Source organism: Wolffia australiana, chromosome 7, assembly GCF_029677425.1.
Source record: "Wolffia australiana isolate 7733 chromosome 7, ASM2967742v1".
NCBI classification, from domain to species: Eukaryota; Viridiplantae; Streptophyta; class Magnoliopsida; order Alismatales; family Araceae; genus Wolffia; species Wolffia australiana.
Window position 1 is genome coordinate 374,990 of NC_135841.1, and position 25,678 is coordinate 400,667.

At 37.1% G+C, this 25,678-nt stretch overlaps 1 protein-coding gene across 1 annotated transcript; it reads right to left on the bottom strand.

Moving 5' to 3' along the window:
- Window positions 1–26: 26 nt before the first annotated feature.
- On the bottom strand, window positions 27–22,669 carry LOC144705389 (transcription factor TGA2.1-like). Its single transcript, XM_078578023.1, has 11 exons — window positions 22,597–22,669; window positions 21,360–21,445; window positions 21,011–21,164; window positions 5,862–5,941; window positions 3,313–3,462; window positions 1,269–1,328; window positions 1,108–1,185; window positions 768–1,049; window positions 499–705; window positions 277–419; window positions 27–202 (listed from the first exon to the last, which is right to left on the bottom strand). Exons 1-11 carry the CDS (start codon window positions 22,667–22,669, stop codon window positions 199–201), a joined length of 1,317 nt encoding a protein of 438 aa, XP_078434149.1. The 3' UTR covers window positions 27–198.
- Between the last annotated feature and the right edge of the window lie 3,009 nt (window positions 22,670–25,678).

Sequence of the window (25,678 nt, forward strand, 5' to 3'; positions counted from 1 at the left end):
GCCCTCATCCGTTGAAATCTCTCTCCACCCTGTCCGTAGACCTCCGGGGAGGGGCATTTGCGTCATTTAAATTTTAACGTGATTTTTTTTTTCGAAGTTGACACGCGCGTCTCTCTATCTCTATCTCTCTTTCTCTTAAATGGTGGATGGGGAATGTTGAGATGCGCAGCTGTCCCAGTCCAGTTGCCCCGTCTCGTCTTACCTGGTTTAGAGAGAGAGATAAGGATAAGATATAAGATATCGAGGAATGAAGAGAGAGAGATGAGTGGGGCGTACTGTCGAGAATGGGTAGCCCAGAGAGAGCCGAGAGAGCGGATGCGGTCATGATACTCGGATATGGCCATGAAGCACCGGGCCGCCTGCCGCACCGTCAGTATCTCTCTCACCTCGTGCAGTGTCTGCTGTCTCAGATTATCTGCCTGCGGACAGAGAGAGAGATAGATGGATGGATGGAGGGATGGATGGATGGTAGAGCGAGAGATGGAGGAGGAGGCGGACCTGGAGGAGTAATCCTCGAAGGTCCGAGAGCTTATCGAGAGCGACGGCCACGTCAGCGGAGCCGCCGGCGATGACGTGGCTCAGCGACAGCTGGACCTCCACCAGCCTTCCCGATAGCGCCGCCTCCGCCAGCTGGGACGACTCCCACAGGCTGCGAACCCACGTCAGCTGCAGCTCAGTCAACGGGTCCAGCTGACGCGTCAACATCTGTCCACGTGTCTTCCACGTCAACACCCCGAGAAAGAGGAGAGAGAAAGAGAGAGAGAGACCTTGAGGATTTGAGAGGGACGGAAGCCGCCGATCCAGAGGAAGCACCTCTCCGGCGGCGCCGCCCACGCGCCGGTGATGACGTGGAAGACGTCCGAGCTGGCAGCGGTGGCTCTGAGCTGGAAGATCTCGTCGTAGTGGGCAAGGCACTCGTCCACGGTGGCACGGAGGTCGTGGCCGGGCAGCTGCCCGCTTGCCAGCTCAGCCGCCAGCTGGCGGTCCTCGTCTAGCCACCGTCTGTACTCGAAGTCGAACAGCTCCGCGCCTGCTCCGCGGGCGACGGCCTAGAGAGAGAAAGAAGATCAGAGAGCGATGGGGGGAATCCGACGGCGGAGATTCAACCTGAGATCTCGCCGTCTGCAAGTATTGTTCCATCTCGGCGAGCTTCTGCTTGCACGTCTCCAGCTCCTGCACGTAGGCCTGTTTTTTGAACGAGGGAAGGAAGAGGGCTTTGTTTTTGATGTTTTTGATGTAGAGGGTGGGGGGAAGAAGAGAGAGAAGACCTTCTTTCTGAGACGGCTCTTCCTCGCGGCTTCTCTGTTCTGAGCTAGCCTTCTAAATGTCTGAACCAAGTAAACATAGTACACCAGTTGGGTTCTCGTCAAGTTCTTTCCCCATTCAGAAGCCGCTATATTAGAGGATACATAGATACATATATACATCGATACATACATAAAAGGGTGTGTTGGGTAGTTGTGCCTCACCCGTCCTTCTATGGCAGGTGTAGGGTTTGCTCACTCGTATCCTCCAAAACAAATGAAAAAAGGATAGAGATATAGATAGGAACATAAATGAGGAATACATTGATGGATAAGAAATAAATAGACAGATATTGAGAAATAAAGATAAAGTAGAGATAGAAAAGAGAAAGAGATAGACATAGAGATAGAAATATATATAGAGAAAGAGACATGGATAGAAATAGAGATAGAAATACAGATAGAGAAAGAGATATGGATAGAAATAGAGATAGAGATAGAGATAGGGATAGGGATAGATACAGTGATAAAGATAGGGATAGGGATAGGGATAGAGATAGAGATAGAGATAGAGATAGAGAAAAACATGTACATAAACATAGAGATAGAAATAGTGATAAAAATAGGGCTAGAGATAAAGATAGACAAAGATATAGAGATAGGGATAAAGATAACGATATAGATAGGAATAGATATAGAGATAGAGATACACAAGGACATAAACATATAGATAGTAGTAGTAATAGAGATAGAGATAGGGATAGGGATAGAGATAGAGATAGGGATAGGGATAGAGATAGAGATAGGGATAGGGATAGAAATAGAGATAGAGATAGAGATAGGGATAGCGATAGAGATTGAGATACACATAGAGATAGAAATAGTGATAGTAATGGAGATAGAGATAGAGATATTTGTGAAGGGAACTTCAAAATTAAGCATGATGGGAAGTCTCATTGTAGCATGTATGGTGCATGTTAGCCAGCATCTTTGACTGGTCTGACGCCAAAAACGAGTAGTGCTTGACTAAGTGGATATCCAGAATAAGAATATACGTTGTGGTCCGAGCCAATTGGACTCTAAATGCATTGAGCAGGTAGATTGGCATCACCGTGGAGGGACGAAGTCCAAAAAACTATAGAAGGCATGGCTTGAGGAGGGCTCAAGGCTCTCTGATTTTGGAACTGAGTTGTTGAGGTCAGAAATTTTTCAATGGATAAACCAATTGGCACAAGAAGATCGAGGGTTTGAATAGCTCTCAATAGATGAAGTTAGTTTCCAATGCTTAAATAGCTCCCCTGGCTAGAGGTATATGGGTAGTATCACAGAGAAACCAGGTGGACAACAAAAATTGGTTACAAGGAGGCCAAGGGTTCAAAAATCTAACAGCGCCAACCTCAAAACAAATGTGACATCTGAAATCCCTGTAAGGAGAGACAAGATACTACTCCAATACGAAGGCCCAGTTCTAGATTGGCTACCTAGGACAAGAGTTTTCACATGGCATTTTTAGGATGTGGTTAAGAAAAAAGATAGACAGATAGGTCGATAGAAAGATAGAAATATAGATGAAAAATTGATTCAGATATAGGTAGATGCATAGATACATATATGCACATATACATAGATATATAAATAGATAAATGAGAAATAGATAGATAGATAAGTGAGAAATATAGAGACAGACTGACAGAGAGATAAACAGATAGATGTATAACTAGATAGATAGACATTTGGATTGATTGTTACATAGATAGATACTTAGCTATATAGATGGATATATAGGTGGATATATAAATATATAAATGAGAAATAGATGGATAGATAAAAAGATTGATTGATAAATAAACAGATTGAGAGATAGATAGATAAATAGATGATACATAGATAGATCGATACATAGATAAGTACATACAGAGTAGGGGAGTAACTATAGAGAAATGAGATGAAAATTCTCTAACGAAGACACTGAGGGTTTTTTTTTCAAACACGATTTTAATGTATACGAAAGTTATTAGTTTCTATGAAATGCTTCATACATTGAAAGGGAGAAAGACAGGTGTGGAACCTTGTCCTGGGGCCTCCAGGTGCGACTTTCTTGTCGGAGAGGTGCAGCTTTGGGAGGCTCTTCGGCCATGTCTCGTCGGTCCTGCTCAGGTATCTGTATTGGCGACGCCATCCTACTGTCCAGAGCAGATAATTTTTGGTCGCACTCTTTCTGAGAGAAAACTTTCAAGCTATTTAAGATCCCGCTAATACGAACATGGCGTCATCTTTCTTTGATATTTTTCTTCTTTGAGAGAACGGAGGTGAGAACGACGGAGGGATAATAGTATAGAGAGAGAGAGACAATGACACAGAGAGAGATAGAGAGAGAAGGAAAGGGAGAGAGAGAGGAGAGACAGAGAGAGATAGAGAGAGAAGGAAAGGGAGAGAGAGAGGAGAGACAGAGAGAGATAGAGAGAGAAGGAAAGGGAGAGAGAGAGAAGGAGAGACAGAGAGAGATAGAGAGAGAAGGAAAGGGAGAGAGAGAAGGAGAGACAGAGAGAAAGGACAAACAGAGAGAGATAGAGAGAGAAGGAAAGGGAGAGAGAGAAGGAGAGACAGAGAGAAAGGACAAACAGAGAGAGAATGAAAGGGAGAGAGAGAGAAGGAGAAACAGAGAGAGATAGAGAGAGAAGGAAAGGGAGAGCGAGAAGGAGAGACAGGGAGATAGCAGAAGAGAGAGAGAGAGAGAGAGAGAGAGAGAGAGAGAGAGAAAGAGACAGAAGGAGAGACAGGAGAGACAGAGAGATAGAAGGAGAGAGCGAGAGCAGGAGAGACACAGAGAGAGAGAGGAGAGACAAAGAGAGATAGAGCGGAGATACAAAGAGAGAGAGAAAAGACAGAGAGAGAGGAGAGAGAGGAGAGAGTGAAAGAGGAGGGAGAGAGACAGAGAGAAAAGGAGCGAGAGAGAGGAGAGACAAAGAGAGAGAGCGAGAGAAGAAACAGGCAGAGAAAGACGAGAGAGAGAGAGAGAGGAGAGACAGAGACAGAGAGAGGAGAGAGTGAGAGAAGGAGCGAGAGAGACCGAAAGAAAAGGAGCGTGAGAGAGAAGGAGAGACAAAGAGAGACAGCGAGAGGAGAAACAGGGAGAGAGAGGAGAGACAGAGTGATGAGAGACAGCTCGAGAAAGAGGAGAAAAAGGGACGGAGAGAGGAGAGACAGAGAGAGGCGAGACAGAGCAATGAGAGAGAGAGAGGAAAAACAGGGATAGAGAGAGGAGAGACAGAGAGAGAGAGAGGAAAAACAGGGAGAGATCGGGAGAGACACAGAGAGCGAGAGAGGGGGGACAGAAAGAGAGAAGAGAGACAAAGAGAGAGGAGAAACAGGGAGAGAGAGAGAGAGGAGGGACAAAAGAGAGAAGATAGACAAAGAGAGAGAGAGGAGAAACAGGGAGAGAGAGAGAGAGGAGGGACAAAAGAGAGAAGATAGACAAAGAGAGAGAGAGGAGAAACAGGGAGAGAGAGAGAGAGGGAGGATAGGAAAGAGAGACCAGAGACTAAGAGAGAGAGAGGAGGGACAGAAAGAGAGACGAGAGACTGAGAGAGAGAGGAGAAACAGGGACAGAGAGAGAGGAGGGACAGAAGAGAGACGAGAGACTGAGAGAGAGAGAGAGGAGAAACAGGGACAGAGCGAGGAGAGACAGACAGAGAGAGAGAGAGAAGAGAATGCGCGAGAAAGAGATGAGAGACAGAGAGAGAGAGAGAAGAGAATGCGCGAGAAAGAGATGAGAGAGAGAGAGAGAGAGAGGAGAGAGGGAGAGAGAAAAGGTGCGAAAGAGAGGAGAGACGGAGAGAGAGGAGAGACAGAGATAGAGGAGAGAAAGAGAAAGAGAGAGGAGAGACAGAGTAAGAGAGAAGGAGAGACAGAGGGAGACAAGGAGAGGAAGAGAGAGAAGAGAGAGAGAGAGAGAACGAGAGATAGAGAGAAAGATAACGAGAGACAGAGAGAGAGGAGAGACAGAGATAGAGGAAAGAAAGAGAAAGAGAGAGGAGAGACAGAGTTAGAGAGGAGAGACAGAGAGAGACAAGGAGAGGAAGAGAGAGAGGAGAGATAGAGAGAGAGAACGAGAGACAGAGAGAGAGAGCTTAGAGACGGAGAGACAGAGAACGAGAGACAGAGAGAGAGAGCTTAGAGACGGAGAGACAGAGAACGAGAGACAGAGAGAGAGAGCTTAGAGACAGAGAACGAGAGACAGAGAGAGAGAGAGAATGCGAGAGAGAGAGAGAGAAAGAGAGACACAGAGAGAGCGAGAAGGAGAGACACACACAGAGAGAGAAGGAGAGACACGAAGAGAGAGAAAGAGAGACATGGAGAGAGCGAGAAGGAGAGACACGAAGAGAGAGAAAGAGAGACATGGAGAGAGAGAGAGAGAGAAGGAGAGAAAGAGAGAGAGATGAGAGGAGAGTTGGAGAGAAAGGAGAGAGAGAAAGGGAGAGGGAGAAAGACAGTGACAGAGAGAGAGAGAAGGAGAGAAAGAGAGAGAGATGAGAGGAGAGTTGGAGAGAAAGGAGAGAGAGAAAGGGAGAGGGAGAAAGACAGTGACAGAGAGAGAGAGAGGAGGGATGAACGTACCACGAGTGGAAGCCCGTTTTGCCACGAGGGAAGCATCTCCAAAGTCGTCGTTCGAGGATACGGTTTCGCGGCGAAGAAAGCTGCAAACGGAAGAGGGAATAACTGTTACAAGGAGAAGGGAGAGACATTACAGAGCGTTACGATTGCATCTTTATTGCATGTAATCTTAGAGAAAGAGACATAGAAAAGAGATGCATACATTTTCCGTTATCGTTTGAGATCTCATGGGAAAAACATCTTGAATGAGATCCTCGTCGATTGGTTCAAAGGAGTAGAAATACTCACAAATATGTCTCTAAATCAGTGGCGGAGGCAGACAAAAGGGATAATCGAAGAGAAAGAAGAACGACAAAGAAGAGCAGTGTACCGCGAAGACGTTCGATCAAGCAGGAGAAAGGCGATAAAAGAGAGATAGAGAGAGAGAGAGAGAGATGGAACAGGTGACGTTTTATGGGGGAGTTGACGGTCGCTGTGACGGGTGATCTTGTCCTTGAACATCCATTATGTTTTCTCTGTTCTCACGAAACCGGGGTACAGTAGTTGCAGACTTGCAGTGCGGCATTCATGCATCTGTCGGAGAGAGAGATAGGTAGATAGACAGACAGAGATAGAGAGATAGAGAGAGAGAGAGAGAGAGAGATAGAGAGAGAGAGAGATAGAGAGAGAGAGAGAGAGAGAGAGAGAGAGAGAGAGAGAGAGAGAGAGAGAGAGAGAGAGAGAGAGAGAGAGAGAGAGAGAGAGAGAGAGAGAGAGAGAGAGAGTTGGGGCAGGACTTTAGCTTGAAGCAGAACTTTAGCTGCCGGACCCACTATCCCGGCCGTCTGCACTCCTCGGAGATCTTTAATGCAATGGGGTTAAAAGAGAGCAAGGGCTACTTCTGTGCTCTGATCATCCTCTGGACAGAAGTTTCTACTGTCGACGCACAAGCGTTGGAGGAAAACAATGAGTAAATATAATAATAGGAAAACGACAAATCAAAGTGTGGAGAAGGAAATAATATATTTTAAAAAGTTGACCCATGAGATTTTTAGGATCCACTATGTTACGTCAAACCCCATTCTCAAGGGAGTAATAACCATGAAATCACACTAACATAGTGAGAAGCTATAAGCTAAAAAGGCAACCATTTGGACAAAAGCTATCGAAAGCTTCTTCAATTTGTGAGAGAGAGGGATATAGGTACACCAATATGAAACAAAATCCATGGTATAATCTCTAGCTAATACGGAGAATTTTTTAATCCTATCATTGATTTATTATTTGAGGGGGACGAGAGAAACAGGTGTATTAACAATAGCTACACTTGTGTGTAGATTATTGATCCAATTTTTTTCTATACGTAAGCCTCATTCTTATGCCATATGGGCAACAAGATGTTCTGCTCATTCAGAGCCCCAATTTCTGATCTGGTCCAAGGGGTAATTTTGTATTTTCTCTAGGTTTCACGACACAAAATCAATATATGCAAAATTTTACGACTTCTCCATTGAGGTCCAAATCATCTTGACCCCATTTGATGTAGGAGACCGCCATAACCAATGTCACCAAATTCCCTCTGAATCTTTCCCGAATTCATTTTGTGATACGAACAAAAACACTGGCAACCAAATGTTTTGATGAATGCCTATTTTTTATAAGGCTTTAAATGCCTTACTCAATTGTAAGTCAGAATATTTTGACATAGGTAAATATCATTCAACATAAGAATGTGTCCCACTTTGAAAAAGAAGTTTCAACATGACTAGGGATTTAAATCTCAATTTTCTTTATAAAGATAACCAGTATGTTCATACATATGATACAGGTAGATGAAATCTGATCATGGTATCAAAGGGTCAAGCCATTGGTTTAGGATTCAAAATGTTTATCCTGATATGTTCACATATTCTCCACCTAAGTCTAATCATTCAGATAAAAGACCATTTGGGAAATCAAATGGCATAGGTAGTACACAAGTATACAAGTTGGTCAATCACATATTAATTATTTACTGTCTACTTGTTTATTCCAGATTTTGTGGAGCAAAAATCAAAGAGAAATACAGTTCTTTGTTTATTTAAATTTTAAGAAACACCCATACATTTATTTTTAAGAATGAAATATATATATATTTTTAAGAATGAAAATTAAATTTCTCCAGCTGACATAAATGCAGTGATTTCCAAGTCTAAAATGCATCCCCAAAAAAACATGAAATAGATTAGGATAGAATTTCATTAATCACTTGGTGTTAAAAAAATACGAAAAATAATATGATTCAAAATACATTTGATCCTCAGTCAAACAATAATGGATTCTCAAACTTCTCTCTACGACCAAAACTTTCATCATGTGAATATAATAATGCAACAAATAATTAGATAGTACTTCTCATTCTCTCTCGTATTATTAATTTCAAATTTAATGATGCAACATTCTCTCTCATATTATTTCTTGGTTAAACTAGTATTTAATATTGAAGGATTAAGAAGTGGACCAAACAGAGGTTTCAAAATGGATCTATAATGGCATTATTTAACAGATCCAAACAGGCTGGTGTTCGTGGAAGTGATCCATGGCATTCACTAGAAAGAAATCCAATAGACACTAATGAAGATATAGCTAAAACTAGCCTTCTTTCTTTCCTAAAGCAAGTTTCAAGCAGTTTTTCAGAATTTCTTCTAGAGGATATTTGTTGCTGACATCAATCTGAGTCCACTGAACTTGGAATCATATTTTTTAGTGCAGGGTGATTCAATATTTAAAAGAAAGAAGGCTGACCTCTGAATTTTGCATATCCCCGACCTTGTGATAAGTTTGACATCTTTAACATAAGTTTTAGGTTGATTTTGAGATTTTGTTCAGCTTATGACTAGTTTCTAATATTCATAAAAATTTATAGAACTTGTAATTACATCTTTGGGTTGAGTTTTGAAAGAGTTATGAAGGTTTGAACTTGGTTGCGGAGGAATCAAATGGTTGACTAAGGATGTGAAAAGATTGACCTTTGGAGATTGATTTCATTCAGTTTTGAATTTTTCTGAGATAATATTTTTCCGAAATCGTGTTACTAAACTATATGAGTTAGAATTTTCTCATTTTAATTTTATGCACCAAATATCTAACATGAATAAAAAAAATTATATCCAAAGAGAAACTTGGAGGGGAGGAGGACTAGATGAAACAGTGACTACAAACAGGGAGGTATTGCGGTGGGGAAGGCATTATTGCATTTGTAAAATGTTATTTCTGAAGTAGTAAATTTCTCATCCAAAACTATTCCTGATGAAATACATGAAGTTAGGTCTTGGCTTGAATAGGAACTGAGGAGGGTTTATATACACTAAGTGTTGTTAAGGAAAAATACATATTGTTCAGAAATATATTTTTCTTTCTAGAACTTTGTGGTCATTCAGATTAAGGATTTGGGGGCCATAAGAAGAAGGCTTTGGGGGCCATGTTGAAGTAGGTCATGCGGCGTCACTCCAGTGAAGACTTTAGGGGTCGAGGACAACAGAGCTTCATGGACCTTTTTATCTTTTTTCGGAATCTTTGTTCAGCCCTATTTCCAAGTGATTTTCTTGAGGGGAGTTCACACAAACATGGTTAGGTATCCTTGTTCAGCCATATTTCCTAGTGATCTTCTTGGGGGGAGTTCACAAAAATATGGTTAGGGCACATCATCACCTTGGGAAGGATACCCCTGAACAACATTAAGGATTAGCCTAAGCTGTCAAAAAAATATGTGTCTCCCATTTCCTCTACGTCATTTCTTAGTTGAAAAAACCTAATTCACCCTCCCCTCTCTAAGGTTATTCCTTGGCCACTTAATAGACTCCAAGTGTAAAAAAAATTCCATTAGTTATGTAGTAACAGATGTGTGTTGGAAATTTTCAACTCGTAAGAGTTAAAATTGTCACATTTATAAGAGTCTAGAAACTGAAAAGTTTGCAGTTTATTTTCAGTTTCTTCAGTTACGTTTTTTCTTTCATTTTTATTCTTCAGTTAATTATTATAAATGTATGATCGTTAACAAATATGTATTTCAGAATTGTGTTCCATCTCTCTCTTCCCTTTGCCATCTCTCCATACTAGTTTATTTTTTGTCCTTGATGTGACAACCATGACATTGATCTTTGTGTGACAGTGTGGGAGTAATTCCAACAATGTGCTGGTGATTTCTCTAGGATGGGGTAAATTATATAATTATTTTAGATTCCTTGAGTTTCGTCTCTCACCTCACTTCTCTCCTTGAAACCCATAAATCTCAAATCCAACATAGTTATATTCTCCAAGTCAGCCTGACACCTCTCAAGTTAACCTATGAATCTCCACCAGTCACTATTTGACATTCAATGAGCTGTGCCTTGAGTCTCAATAATTCACTTACCAATCCTACATGTGTCACTCAAGACTCTTCTGAAAAACTACAGTATTTAGTAATACTTACTGACATTGAGTGTCATACTATCTCTGAGTGTAATAGCTAACCACTTCACTCATATGATAATTAATGTTCTATTCAGCATAAATACCCCTTAATATGATATCACTGAAATCTTCTCAAGTGGCAACCTCAATAATAATAGAAAATAACTCTATCACATAATTACATTACATTGTTTTACATTTGATAATCTCGGAACTAGGTGTCTAGGTTTTTAGTACTAAGTATCTGATAACTTGCAAATTAACATGTTTAATTGATGAATACTACATTATATTTATGTGTTTTAATGACCATATTTGCATGTTATCATATATAAATGGAGATAAATTATATACATTTTCATTTTCTTGTTATTTCTAAATTTATAATATTGTTTACATGGTATTTTACCTCATTTCATTGAAGAAATGATTTTTACAGGCATTAAATACTTGGCCAGAGGTTGGTGACGGTTTTCCTATTTTTCTAGAATTTTTCCCATATTTTTATATCATTTTCTGACCAATCTATAGCCAAGAAATGATTTTTTCATATTTAAATAATACATATTTTATTTATTTGGCATTTTAGAACACATTTTTAATATATTTATCTATATATCAAGTGGATCCACGTCATTTGCCCAAAATTCAGGCGAATAAGTGGATGCATATTATTTAAATAATAATGATAGAGAGATAGAGAGCGTTATTGTCTCATTATGGCATCGCAAATCTCGATGCCATAATGAGAAAATCATTAGATCGTATGGAACTACGTGGCGCGGAAGGAGAGAGAAAGGTACGATTTTTTTTACTTTTACTTTTTCGTGTAATAAATGCACGGGGAGAAACGATCTCCGCGTGCGTTTATTAAACAGGAATATTCCTCGTACGCCCAGTTGGTTAGCCGCATGCATTTAATGCACGCGCTAACTGACACACGTGCATTTAAAAAGATGTGGTAAGCTCACCTTTCTTTTGTTTTGTTTAGTCAAAATAAAAATGGATGGACGACGTGGTGCATTGTCAGCAGTTAAAAGGTATAGTCTCTCTCCTTCTTTAACGCTAATGATTTCATTTTTTTTCTGTGCACAGCAACGTCGCAGCGGGCGATCCGAGAAGGAGAAAAACAATGCAACCAATTAAAAAGGGCATTTTTCTATCTGAGTGGAGGAGAGATAAAAATCCAACGGCCTAGATTAATCCTCAGTAAAACGATGATATCTTGAGATCTAGATGTCCGATTGAGCTGAAATTTTGAGGGCATGTTTGTCTTTTCCCCCTATACAATCCCTATGGTTGGATCTTTAAATAAAGGTCTGGAAAAAGACGTAATTCACTTTTTTGAAGCTCTCCCCAGGATTTGGCCAGGAAGGACACAGGAGTTGCTTTGGAAGTTGACAGATCTTGATTCTACATTCAATGTTGTAAGTTTCTGATTTGTATTTTGAACTTCTTCTTGAGAGATTCTAAAAGGCCTTGGCATGGGCGAAATGTACATGCCCTAGAAGTTCTTTTGAATGAAATTAGCATTGCAATTTGAGTCTGATTTGCGATATGATTTTTAATCTTTAGTTTTAAATAGATTTGGAACATTTCTGCATTTTTATAATTTTAAATTAGGATCGGATTTCACCTTTTCCCTAAATTCTTCAATTTCTCTATATAGGTTAATTCGTCTATTTTCTCTCTCTAGATTTCAAAATTGATTGTTTGGAAATTTAATTCAATATATAAAAAACCTGAATGTAAAATTTCATCCAAAAATTCTTCCATCTTGAAGTCCAATGTTAAAACCCCTTTCTTGATTATTAAATTCCCAATTTTAATTCATAAAAATTGTCTTAAATTTTATAATAGTTGGGAAATTAATAATTCGAATTAATCTGATCTTATAATTAAAATTATACTATCTTGAGCTTTATGACCAAAAATATTTATTATCAAAATTAAATTTTACTTAATTTTGATTAATTAAAAACATCATTAAGTATTATTAAGGTTTATCAATTGCAAAATTATTTCATTCTTGGATTAATTTATTAAAAATTGGATAAAAATTCTTGCTTGTTGCCTCCCTGTGGTTCGACCCCTTGCTTGCTCTATACACTGTATTTAGTGATTAAGGGTATTTTATAATTTTTTTTGCATAAGTCTAAAAGCACAATCAACGACTTATTTACACATCATTTTTTAAGCTTATCAGTATCACTAACCTAGGTCGAGTGAAGAGTTCCCTTGATTAAGCAATAAATTTGTATTAGTCATGGATAGGGGAGTGGGTTTCAAACCAGAGAGAGCACTAGACCAAATCTGATTGGATTAAAGCTAAAAACAGAGGTGTAAGAATTTTAGTAACTATATGCAATTTTCTTTTGATTGAATGGAGTATAAATGACAGTGAATTATGAATTTATACATTTAGATGATTTTGAAAGAATGTAAATAAATTCATGTATGTTTATAATAATTTTTAGTGATTTTTAGGTATTTTTATATATTTTTTACCCTATTTAATTTGTCTGAATTAAATCGAGAAGAAATTCAGAAGAAAATGAATTTTTCTTGAACAAATCTTGGTCAAAAATGAATTTCGACCAAGATTTGAAAGATTTTGTTTCACCCCACACTTTTGGAATCTGCCAAGTGTTGTGAATCGAATTGGGTGTGTTCTTGGGCCAAGAACATCCAACTCCTAGAGGGCAGGTGGTCTAGAGAGAGAAAGAACCACTAATATTGTTTTCTATCTCAAGAAATCAATATTAGTCGAGAAGGGGAAGGGTAGATAAAAGAGGAATTGACTTACCTGGCTGGTATGCCTCTTCTTCCACCTTCAAAAGCCCTGGATGCTTCTCACTTCTTGGATCTTTTGGCAATTCCAATGTAGAGAGAGAGAGAGGGGAGTAAACCCTTGGGAGAGGGAGTAGAGAGAGGACTTTTCTTTCCCACCTAGGCCTTGTCAGCTCACCGTCCACTTGGCCCTCACTAACTCTAAGAACTCTAGAGAGAGAGCAAGCAAAGAATCTTCTCACCCTTCACTAAAATTCCAAATGAAAATTCAGGATATCTTTTACAACGGAGTCTAAAGCAGTTATAGGCATCCCTTATATAATGGATCAATTTGATGGGTGAGATTTGGGCCAAGCCCATAGGCCCATTAGTGGCCCTTCCAGAATATCTAAATCCTTTTAAAGGGTCTCTAGGAGTTCCTTCTTGGGTCTTCTGTCAAGAGGGGGGCCCATTAGCCGAATGAGCTCTCCTTTGACTGACTTTATGAAGAGCCCCTTGGTCCTTTCATAAGAGCAATTTCCTAGTCCTGAAAAAGGTCCAAAATTCTCCGAAGAAGATGTTAGATTCAGCCTACATGGCTTATTGGCCAACCAGGTTACATTAAATACAAAAAACTATACTTTTATACTATTTAAAAGATGAATATATGTGGAGAGTTCTAACATGATATTTCACTAAATTCACATACTCCAAGTTAGGATTTTATATGAAATGTGAATAAAATGTGCCTTAGTGAACTCTTATTTGATACCTGTATATGGACTTATCAATAAGATTTCCTCAATATCAAAATTCTTGAATAAGATTCAAGATTGAATATTAAATAATATAATGTTTACGAGATCTCAATTCTACTCGTGATCACTTTTTAAAATCTACAAAATCTGAATTCCACTAGTGTTTATGATAAGATCAATCTCCTGAAAAATATTTATCTTCAAATAATTAATTTGGATACATTTATATTGCTCTCTACCTGTCACATACTTTTGATATTGATAAAAAAACACTAAAAAAGCTAATGAGTATATTAAACTATAAAGATAATAAAGAAATACCATATGAAAAATCATGTTAAATAATTAAAGCTTAAAAAATATATATTATACACTTAAGAATTAGTTAAAATTTTGTAATCAAATGAAAGAGATCAATAATTAGAAATATGAAATTAATTTTCATCACAATCCATCAAATATTTATTAATTTAAAAAACTAATATACTTATCAATCCAATGATTTATAGTGTACTCAGAAATATGGAATCAAATGACTTCTATTAAATTATTCATTTTTCAAAAATCTGAATCTATGATTAATAATAGAACACAATATATTAATCAGTAAAGGCACATAATAAAAAGGACTTGAAATTTTATGCAGCAGACATTTGTTACATAATTTTTCAAATGCTTTTTCAAAAACTTTATAATTACGAAATAAATCTCAGAAATTTATTTTAAAAATATTCTATAATAAAATTTTAAATTTCATGCAAAAAGAACTTATAGAGTGATACCAAAAGCAATAGAAATACTTATAAATCAGTTGATGTTTGAAAATTTGGATTCCCATAAGAAAATATTATAAATAATTTGACTAAAAATATAAGTAAAAAATATATTTTTAATAATGTTTAAATAAAAATTAATAAGAAGAAGATGAGGAATACTCATTTATTAAACCTAATATCTGATAATGTTTCAAAGAACAAGGATCATAAAGAGAAATACTTAAAGTTAGTTATTTATAAAACTTGGAAGGTCAATTTTTCATGAAGAACTTCAGAACTTTAAGAAAATTAAATAGGGAATTATTAAAGAATATAAGTACACGAGAAAATCTCCAATCAAATATAAAAAATGGACTTCATGGTAAATCATAATAAAAAGTTGTAATATTTAAAAGGTTTTTTAATTTCAGATTTTATTTTCATGGTATAAGTTCATCAAAATTAATAATTTTCTTATTATTTAAGATAAATAATAAATTTCAATAAAACATGAACCATCAATTTGGCCATCCCTTGTCCTATAAACCATAAGTTTTCTCATTTTTTAATTGTGTTATCATATTTCAAAATTAATCTACTACTTTTTTAAAAAAATTAGTAGATTAATTATATAACCCAAATGAGAGCTATCTCTTAATATCATGAATGAAAAACAGGAAAAGGAAATATTTAAGTAAATACCGTGAACTAATTTAATTATAGTTTTTATTTATTGAAATATTAATAATTCATACATTTTAAAATAGAACTAATAACATTATATGGATTATTTTGTAGAATAAATAATCAATTTCTGTTATATTTTATATTAGAAAATAATGAATATATATATAAATCCAGATCAAAAGTCATTTTAACTTATTTGATCCAAAACTATTTAAATATCATTGTTAAATGGTCAAAATAACCCATAGTCCAACAAATATTTATAAATATAAAGAAAATGTAAAAAAATCAAAACCATTTAAATATAATAAAAAATTTTAAGGTAAAAGAAATCCTAATATGATGACAATAATGTCAACCTAAATATTTCTAAGTTCATTATTTATATGATGATATTAAATATGCATTTAAATAGTCACATTCCTTCTCCCTTCACTTACTATTCCTTCGCATCTATTATAACTCATGCTGTTTCATTTATTTTCATGGTTTTACACCATCATTTCTGATAGTAAATCATGTTTATACATCTATCCAACTTCACCAAAGCATTTTTTGAGGACATTAAATGTATAGTAATTCTGGAATTAAAAACTACATTCCAGGTACCCTCATGTATGTGTATTTTTCTAAAAACATTCGAGATACTTTTCCATTGCAGAAAATTAAGTTTATAATTGTGATAAAAAGCTTTGGGATGACAAGTGGATAAAAAGGTATTATCTTCATTTGATCTCGATCAGGAACACCAATAAAAAGAATAAAAAATAATCACCATGATAATTCATCACATGTATCAATATACTGTTGTTTATTCTATTTAATCCCCATGTCTCTCCAAATCAATGATGTCTAATTTTATTGGATTAATGACATAAAAATAAGTGTTTCATTTAATGTAAAAGAATCATGCAGCTAAAACAAAATCAAGAGTCATGAAAATCTTTATTAGTTGTATAGTATGATGAAACACTATATGAGTGCAAAAGACGAAAATAAATATTTGAAATGAGCCTTTAGACAAAATTTACAATGATAAGTCAGTTTCTATGTTATTTTCCAGGGAGCTTGACTAGAAGAATATGCACTATCACCATCAATCAATTTAAATCTAATGTATTATAAAATGACAAAATATGCACTCAATTATTGAATGGTAGATGTAGAGGAAAGGAGAACCCATACACACCACACAAAAATAACTTAGTCAATTTGGACATAGATTCCATGACAATAGGTAAATTTAAAATTATAATATTTCAAGTTTTTAAATGTTTTTAGAGACTAATATCATCATAACATTAAAGTCTACCCAGCCAACCCAAAATACATGGCAACAAGAACAAGTCCTGATGGAAGGCACATCTTCTCCCGATAAAATGTACATAACAACATCCTGGTATCTCAATGATTTGAATAATGATTAAAATCATTTGAGCTTTGATAACACCCTAATTTTGGTCTTTATTTCAAGTAATTTAGCACCATTTTATGCATTTAAAGAGATTAAAAGGGTTTTTTATCATATATTTACATGAAATTACTGTTTTCAAGTGATTTCTGATTTCCCCTAATTTTCTGTTAATTTTATGAGTTTTAAGGGATTTATTTGACCTGGAAATAATTATTTTTAAAGGAAAATGGCAGGTTTAAATTTTAATTTTGCGGTTAATCAGTGTGGAGATGAATTACTGAAATTTCTATAATTTTCTAGGATTTTTTAGGATTTTATTGGATTTTTCTTGGATTTTATTAAGGAAGAAATGGATTTTTAAACAGGAAAAGGATATATTTATAAGGCGAAAATGAGTATTAAAGTTATTTTCAAATTTTGAGGGGCTTTTCATAAATTTCAGTTGCAATTATGCCCTAAAAAACAGCTCTCAGTCATGTATGCAGGCGCAAAGCTGTTATTTAAATAGTTACAGGGTTTTATTGCAATTACTTGGCATTTTTAATGGTTTTTATGAGAAATCAGAGGAGAGAGAATGCGCAAGGGGCATATACACAATTACTTTTGGGCGGCATCAGACGTCAATTTCATATTTTAAAAAGGCCTTTTACTCAAAATGTCCCATTGATTTTTTGGGACTCGATGTGGCCTCATCTCAACTGTCGGATGCGAATTCGATGGCGCTTGATGATTGGGCACTATGGGAGGTAAGTTCACCGCCTGCGCTGCGTGTACGACGCGCGTGCACAGACAGTGACGTGGCGATCTGGGAATGGTTAATGCAGTGAGAAGAATGCATCTTAGGTGCATGACAATGCGTACCAACCTTATTTTTCTGACCTTTTCTCTTTGTTTTCTTTTTTCACCAGGGGGTACGTGGCGCTCAGAGATCAAACCCAACAAAATGAATTCGAAATGCGTCTGCCAATGAGAAGACGACACATTATGGCATGTTAAAAAAGAAATTAATAAATAAATAAATTTAAATCCAATGGCTAAAATTGGTTTAAATTCATTTATTGATAACTTTTGATCCTGAAGTCCGATTGAGATGATTCAGATCAGGCCGACATTGAGGGACAAAAAATAATTACTAATGAGGGGTAAAATGGTAATTTTTACCATTTAACCTAAGTACAAAAGCCAAATTTTGAGAGGACGGGGTCATTCTTCCTGGTGCTCTATCACAGCTGCAAAACAGAGAGGAGCTCCAGCTTGGATCCACTTGTTTGGTACTTTTTCCTTCATTGTATTTGAATTTTTTGGTGTATTTTGGATGTTGTTAGTTGAATCTCTTAATCGTTCTTCATAATTTCTGTCTGAACTTCTAATCACTTGGCTTAAGTGGCATGTACAAGCCTTGACTAGGATTGAGAGGAGAAATCGAGAGATTACCTGGCTATTCAAGTGAATTTCAAGAAAACTATAAAAAAACACAAAAGGGTTAACTTTGCAGGAGATTGAATTTCCCATTCCATTATTCAATAGAGTAGTTGTTCCTGAATTATCAAATCTACAGAATCAATCAAAACAAATCTAATTGACTTCTTTGATCCTTTCAATTGGATCAATTAATTCAACTTAGAGCCCCTTATTTCTTCTACTTCTCTCATCTATTCTACCCCCCTTTCTAAATTTCTCTTCTAATTAGGGTAATTTGATCTCTATTGAAGATTAAATTAACCCCAATTAGGTTCAAATTATTAAAGAATAACATCAATTGGATTCCTTATTAGCTTCCCTTGGACGACACTCGTACTTATCACTACACATCTTAAGGGTTTATATAAATTTTATTGTATAAGCCAAAATTGACAACGACTGAGGATAAAATTTAGTAAAATTCACCCCTATTTTTGGCTTATCAAGCTTTACTAAAACATTGATTAAATTTATGAAAAAAAATTCCTTATCTAAGAACACTATAATGTCTCACTCACATGAATATGGATGATCTTATGGCCATTAGTGTGGATAGACATGATAGATAGTGGGTATCTCTTCCTACAAAAGAGATCAACTAAATGCGAATCAGGTTGATTCATGTGACAGAAATCTAAATGATCATTTAGCCTGAGAAACCAAAAACACCCAATGGATCAGTGGTTGTATTTTGACTATGAATTATGAATCTCTAATCATGGGATTCCCACCATTCTTAGCTCAGATGCAGGAAGAAGTCTACAAATTTAATTTTTGGTAAATATAAGATTTTCTCCTATTATTATCAGATGATATTTTTTCGAGTACGAAGATATCGTTGAAGCTCAACTTAGGGGGTGTAAATATTGGAGAATGTGTTCTCTGATGATTTTAACCATGCATCATTAATAAGTAGAATGGCCAATTAATTTTTGATAGTGACCATATCCTAAGGCATTCCATGACCATGCAATGGATGAACGATTATGAATATATGACAATTAATGACAATAAATATTCCATTAAATAGCTGGTATACTCCAATTTATTTTCTTAAATATGAGGTTATCATGACATCCTACAGGTCATCAAATAAACCTATTAATTAGGTCAAAGGATTACTTGATGAATTAATCTATATTTCGATAAAGGTAATGAATAAGGTTGGTCAATAAACCCTATACTGTTTTTACAGTTACTAACTAGATTGATACATGGGTCTAGAGGGTGATACGAGTGAGATGTTTGGACCTTGGTGAATATAATGTCAATGTTAAAGAATTCAATGAAAATTACCTAGAGAGTATAATTAAGGGAAGGCCCCTAATTTTGGGCACCCATGGAAGCATGACTTGAGCACCCTTTCCATCGTTCTCTTATTCTATCAAGGCTACCTTCTAGTGAGGCTGGATGGTGATGATATCATCTTGGATTTTAAAAAGCACTTTTGGAGGAAAAAATTATGCTATCTAACATTTTAGGGATCATGTGGATACATCTAAAAGGAAGGATAACTAAATAGCTTGAAGATATGCGTCGAATAACCTAATGATCTCATAATATGTTCTATTAAGGGTGGTAGGATCATCTGATAATTTGGTTTTACTTTGAGATTATTCATTTTTTAGTCCTTTCCTTTTGTTAAATAAAATTTCCATCACCAATATAACATAACAATCCACAAATCTATGCTCCAGAATCATTTTTTATGTGCTTTGTGCATTCATTGCATATAAGGTTACCAGAACTTCATATGATGAACTAGTTTTATGGTGTGATGGACTAAAATTTTGAATATGATATTTTAGTGTGAAATTAGTGAGTAAAAACATTTATAAACCTTACATAGACATGAATGAGACACTTACACCAATATCAGTGAGAGAGGGACCTACCCACAGGAGACAAACGATCTGAGTGAACATGTTCAAATATGATGTGGATTAAGTATAACAAAAGTTGAACACATAGAGAGAAATAATAATAATTATCACAGTGATCAAAGATATTTTGATCTTGTAGGTTGAGTCAAGAAGGTATGATGAATATAAGCTTATTTTGAATAATCTAATCACACAATCACTATCACTGGCTAATGTAGTAAATATATACTATAAAATACCTCAATAACCATGGGATTCTTTCATAGATATGATAAATCTAAATTGAGTCTTGACACCTCACCAATCCCATTGTTAGTGTCTTGGAATCAAGCTGTGGCATCACCATCTTCCAAACTCTAATGTATTTAATTCCAAATCATTTTGAATCTTTGTTGGGTTTGAGGCTGTGATTCATATGATCCACAGATGATCCATGTAGTGGAAGATAAACAGAATCATAACGGCCTTTAAAAAAATTTAAAAAGTGATTATTGAATCAGCTTTACACATATAGCATCAGTGATTTTTCAAATTTTAAAGATAGTCATGTTGAGATTTCAGAATGTCTACTTGTCGATATCCATATGATCTTCACCATTTTGAGTATCCTCTTAATCTCATTGAACGCCATTATTGATCCACCATTATTGTATTTTTTAACAATATTGGCAAAATACATAGTGTCGGGTATCTCCAACCTTGCGATTGTATGCGTGGACCGATTCAGTCGTGCCCTGGACGCCACCCAGGGGGAACTTTATATATGAAGTGAATTGTTTATCAGCGTTTATAGGCATGGAGCGAGCATAAATATCCCAATTACACTCAGATCCTACTCGTCCACACCCATGGTATAGTAAAATAAAACATACATGAGTGTACCTTGGAGATGCTCAGAAAAGGTCGCTCTTGGCGGTGTTGTGTTGGATCCCCCCAGTGGTGATGGTGCATGGAGTGTCTAGAGCTTTTCCTGCCTTCAATAGTTGTTAGTGTTGAGGTGCATGGAGTGTACATCGGTTAGGCGAGAGGGTGAGCGCTCTTGCATCTGGTGCTCCATGCAATACGCCAATCGCGGGATTATCCTTTGCTAGGGTGCGACGCGTGCGAAGAGCCGGCAAGCCAAGGCACTCAACACGATGGCTACCATGAGCTACCTGAGGGAGCTCCTGCAAGAAGGAGTAAATAGTAGAAGGGGCTCAAGCGAATACCGCATTGTTGGCAAGGGTATCCGTAGTCTAGTTGCTCTTGCACAAGTGGTGACGGATGCTGATCAAGCAGGGGTGGCACCGTATGATGTCTTGCCATGCTTATTGCAGTCGCCACTAGGAGCAGGTACATGCACGGAGTATGTTTACTAATACTTGTGACTCCAATTCTATGACGACATTGTGAAGCTTTTGCACCTCGCAGAGAAGCAAACCATCACAAATTTCCATAGCCTTAGATGCTGTGTTAGTTTGGATACCATAAAAAGACGAAAAGATAAAGAGAATACTCCCTCTGTGATCGTGGAGGATACCACCCCCTTTGGCAGGTCTCGGGTTCCTTTTGACCACACCATTCACATTCAACTTGAGGATGCCAATTGGCGGTGGGTGCCAATGGACAAGTTGTAGCCTAATGGTGATGGGGGCAAGGGTCACCGAAATGCCCCAAGTGCCAAGGAGATCGCATGTGAGGGCTGAGCAGCGGGCGAGGGACGGTATGAGATGGTGAGTGTGTCTTATCCACTACTGGACTCATTGCACGATATCCAGTGCTCTCATGGGGTCCCTAAAAAATGAGAAGAATTTTTCCCTTTCCAGATCTCCCATAGTAAGATATGGTGACGTGAAAGAATGGGCTCCACTTATAGCATATTGGCAAGAGAAAAATCTTGCCAAAAATATCTAACGGTGTTAGAGTTCAAGGGGTACATAGTAGTGGCCGCCAATGATGTGTAATTTGGGACCAACAGTTTAGGGTAGTCTCACTATGGAAGAAAAGGTACTCCATAGTCTCAACTTGGGGAGATGTAGGACAAGAATGGCGACGCAAACTGAGGGAGTGACCAATACGAGTCACCCAATCATCAATCGGGAGGCCACAATGCATGAGTCTCCAGAGGAAGAAAGAGATGTGAGTGATGATTGTCAGATGCCAGATACGGTGACCCTAGTGTTGGATGGGGGATTTCTTGTAGAAATGCTCCCAAGAAGATCAGCAAGAAAAGGACCCATCGAGGGTAAGCATCCAAATTGGATGGTTGTGAGCAGACCCGATGAGAGTACTTCGAGTTGAGGATAACGTGTCTAAGGGGATGCCATGTTGCTCCCAAAGGTGGCGTGTGTCACCGTGACCAGTTGTGCCATGATCAATCGCAATCGATGGGGTGCAAAGTGGGGCTGGCAGGCTAAAGGCTCATTGCCAAGCCATGTATCATACCAAGCGCTCATCTCGCCGCAGCCGACATGCCAAGTGTGACTTTGGCTATCACTAGCCAATGTCGCTGCCAAGTCCGCCATTTGCGATGGCCCTAGATATCCATCTCTCTACGTGCCCATTCGTCGTACTTGGCTGAGATGAAACTCCCCAATGGGGAGTGCATTGTAAACATACGCCAAACGAGCTTCTTCTGACGCATTTCTTGGACATCGTGAAGGCTTCTGATCCCTAGATCCCCCTCGTCCATCGGCTGACAAGCTTTCTCCCAAGAAACCCAATAGTGGCGACTCTCTCACTTAAGGTGACTGGACCATAAGAAAAGTGTGCACATTCACTCCATCGAGTGGAGGACTGTGAGCAATAGTGAGTGGACCGCGAGGGTATGTAGTGGGATGCTCATGAGGACATGTAGAATAAGCTAGATGCGTCCCCCAAGGGATAGAAAATGAAGTTTCCATCCATCTAGTTTCTTTCTCGAGTTGCCCAACAAAGTATCAAAATAATGATACCTAGTGAGTCTGAAAAAGATAGGCCATCTGAGATAATCAAAAGGGAGGTATCCTTGTGAGTACTCGGTATAGTGTTGGATAATCTGAGAGCACATTACAGTGGTGGACGGGCCGACCATAAAGCTGCTCTTCAAGGTATTGACGAGCTGGTCAAAAGTCTGTGCGTACGTAGTGAGGACACTCATAAGTTCCTTAATGGATTTTTAGATCCATTGAGGAAAAGGATGGCATTGTCTGCAAATAGAGAGTGCAAGAGGATCGGGCATTTCGTGGGAGATCGCTCGTGTGAGCAATAGGCTAAAGACCTCCTCCATCAATATAAGAAGGGTGGGTGAGATGGGATCGCCTTGCCGTAGACGTCTCGTGACCATGAAAAAGCCTGGGGAGTTTCCGTCCACCAAAAAAGAGAAATGATTCTCTCTAATGCAGGCATCCACAAGATCGATGAATGCATCAGTGAACCCAAAGCGACATAACACTTTTGTAAGGAAACTCCACTATACTCGACCAAAGAGGAAAGGACACCTAGGGACAGAAGGGAAGATTATAAAAAAGATGGGGACATAAAGAACTCTTAAAAGGGAATTTTCGTCCAGGAATTTCTCCTAATTATGCTTATTTTATTTTTTTCACTAAAATTCCTAAATTTTAATCATATCCTCTGATGTCCAATAGACCGTTTTTGTGTGACCGTCCAAGGGCATGTATAAGTGTAGTTAATAACACTAATGTCCCAATAACCTTTATCGGACAACCTTTTCATTTAAATTTATCAACACAAATATTAATTAAGAAAGTTTTAATATAACCTTTATTTAAGTTGCCAGACTGTGGTATAACAATAGACACTGAATGCCCTAGAATATATGAAGTATGATAACTCTCTCATAGAACCCAATTGTCATTAATTGTTATGAGGGCATAATCCCTCCACCCACTTGATGCTTCTAGGATCACTTTTTTATGATCAACCGTCAAACCCTAATGGGACATTATACTTATTAGTGATGCATGGTGGAAAAATCATCGGACAAACCTTCTTCGATATTTCCAACAACCAAGAAGGGTATTTAACAACATCTTACGTGTGTGAATATTCTATTGTGCTAATGAGAGAAAGTCCCATCTTGACCAAAAATCATTTTTTTAGAATTATTTTTTCACATGATCTATGAATGGTCAGAATACCTTGATTAAAGACTCAGAATTCATTGTCAAAACACAAACACTCCCCCTCCCCTCCCCCCTCCAAATCCATAGGGTGTCTTTGAATTCTTAGGTCTAAGTACCAGTTACATAGCCATGATATGAATCAATCTAGGTAAAATACCATTCAGGGATTTGTACATATTATTTCTCCAAAGAGCATACATTATTTATCCTTACTATATCCACACTAATGATCTTGAGATAGGACATCTTCATCATATGAGAGGGATCATATAGTATTATTTTATCAAGATATTTTGATGTGCATCTAGAGTATCCTTAGAATAGGAATATTTTTAACACATTTTTAAGACAGGTGATTTTTTTATTATGATATTATTAATTGACTTGTTCATTACAGGTGTTTATGGGCTTGATTTATAATTATTTCTTGTGTATTATAATGTATGTATTCTAAGAATGAATACGGAAATAGATATTAAGTGAGTGATTGAATCAGGGGTCACATATACATCTCATAAAAATAGATCTATGTATGTTACATTTTGTGTCTTAAAGTTTCTAAAACAAAGATACCCTTCAGTAAATAAGTGGAGAGTTTAGAGAGCAATGGTGCATAATCAATGGAGAGGTGCAATAAAAGCAAAGAAACGAAGAGGCAGATCTAATAGAATGGCATCAGGTGAGACCTAATGTATGGTAACTAAATTACTTCAAAGAGAACAAGCAATATGGCTAATGATATAATTTCCAATTAGGAGAGGAATGGTTAAGAAATAATAAATGTAGTCATCTGAAGAAGAAGAAGAGTTTGAGGTGTCTAAAAAACTGGTGGTGTTTGTGTTCAGAAAACCCATTATTTTGGGAAGTTTTTTGACAATTGGTATGGTGAATAAATCCATGACTGGTGTGAAAAGTGAAAAGGGAATCTTGAAAATTTTAGAGCATTATTTGTGTTAAGGATTTCAAGAATAGTAGAAAATTGTGTGGTGATTTCAAATAGAATCTTTTGGATGATGGTGAAAAGTTGAGATAAATTCTTCAAGAGATAAACCCAAGTAACTCAAGTGTTATCATACGCAAATATCGTATAGTAGCAATAACCAAAAAATGATGTATTTGTGAGGGAACCTAGATATCACAATGTATGGGTTTGAAAATTTTACTTGAGGAGAGCCTAATATGAACTCTTTAAAGACATGGGGGATTGTCTATCTATGCCACAAAAAATAATATTTTGAGTTTGAAGAAAAAAAACGAGTGGAGTAAGAAAGAAGCTCAATTCGACTAAATTTCTTATATGTGGTGCACATTCCCATGGCCTAAACTAATTCTCTACCTTGCATGCAATTCTGAAACGGTGAAATGATCTTGGAAAATGCGAAATAAAAATTAAGGGAATAGTTGATGGCACTAATGGAAAATAGGTTGACAGGAAACTCAACAACATGAAAGAACTCTTGAAGAGAGATGGAATGTGTTAGGTAGGTCATTCATTGCCCTTTACTAGGATAGGGGCTATTGATGAAATCAAAGCTAGGAGTTTAATTTTTCATGGATAATAATATTTTTAATAA

What these genes read in the sequence shown, in the direction of transcription:
- LOC144705389 (XM_078578023.1), bottom strand. Translation starts at nt 22,669, where the DNA reads ATGGACGAGGGGGATCTAGGGATCAGAAGCCTTCACGATGTCCAAGAA. An exon ending in TCATAGAATTGGAGTCACAA is followed by an intron (nt 21,165 to 21,359) that starts GTATTAGTAAAC and finishes TCCTTCTTGCAG; the next exon opens with GAGCTCCCTCAGGTAGCTCA. An exon ending in CCTGGAGGCCCCAGGACAAG is followed by an intron (nt 1,329 to 3,312) that starts GTTCCACACCTG and finishes TACTTGGTTCAG; the next exon opens with ACATTTAGAAGGCTAGCTCA.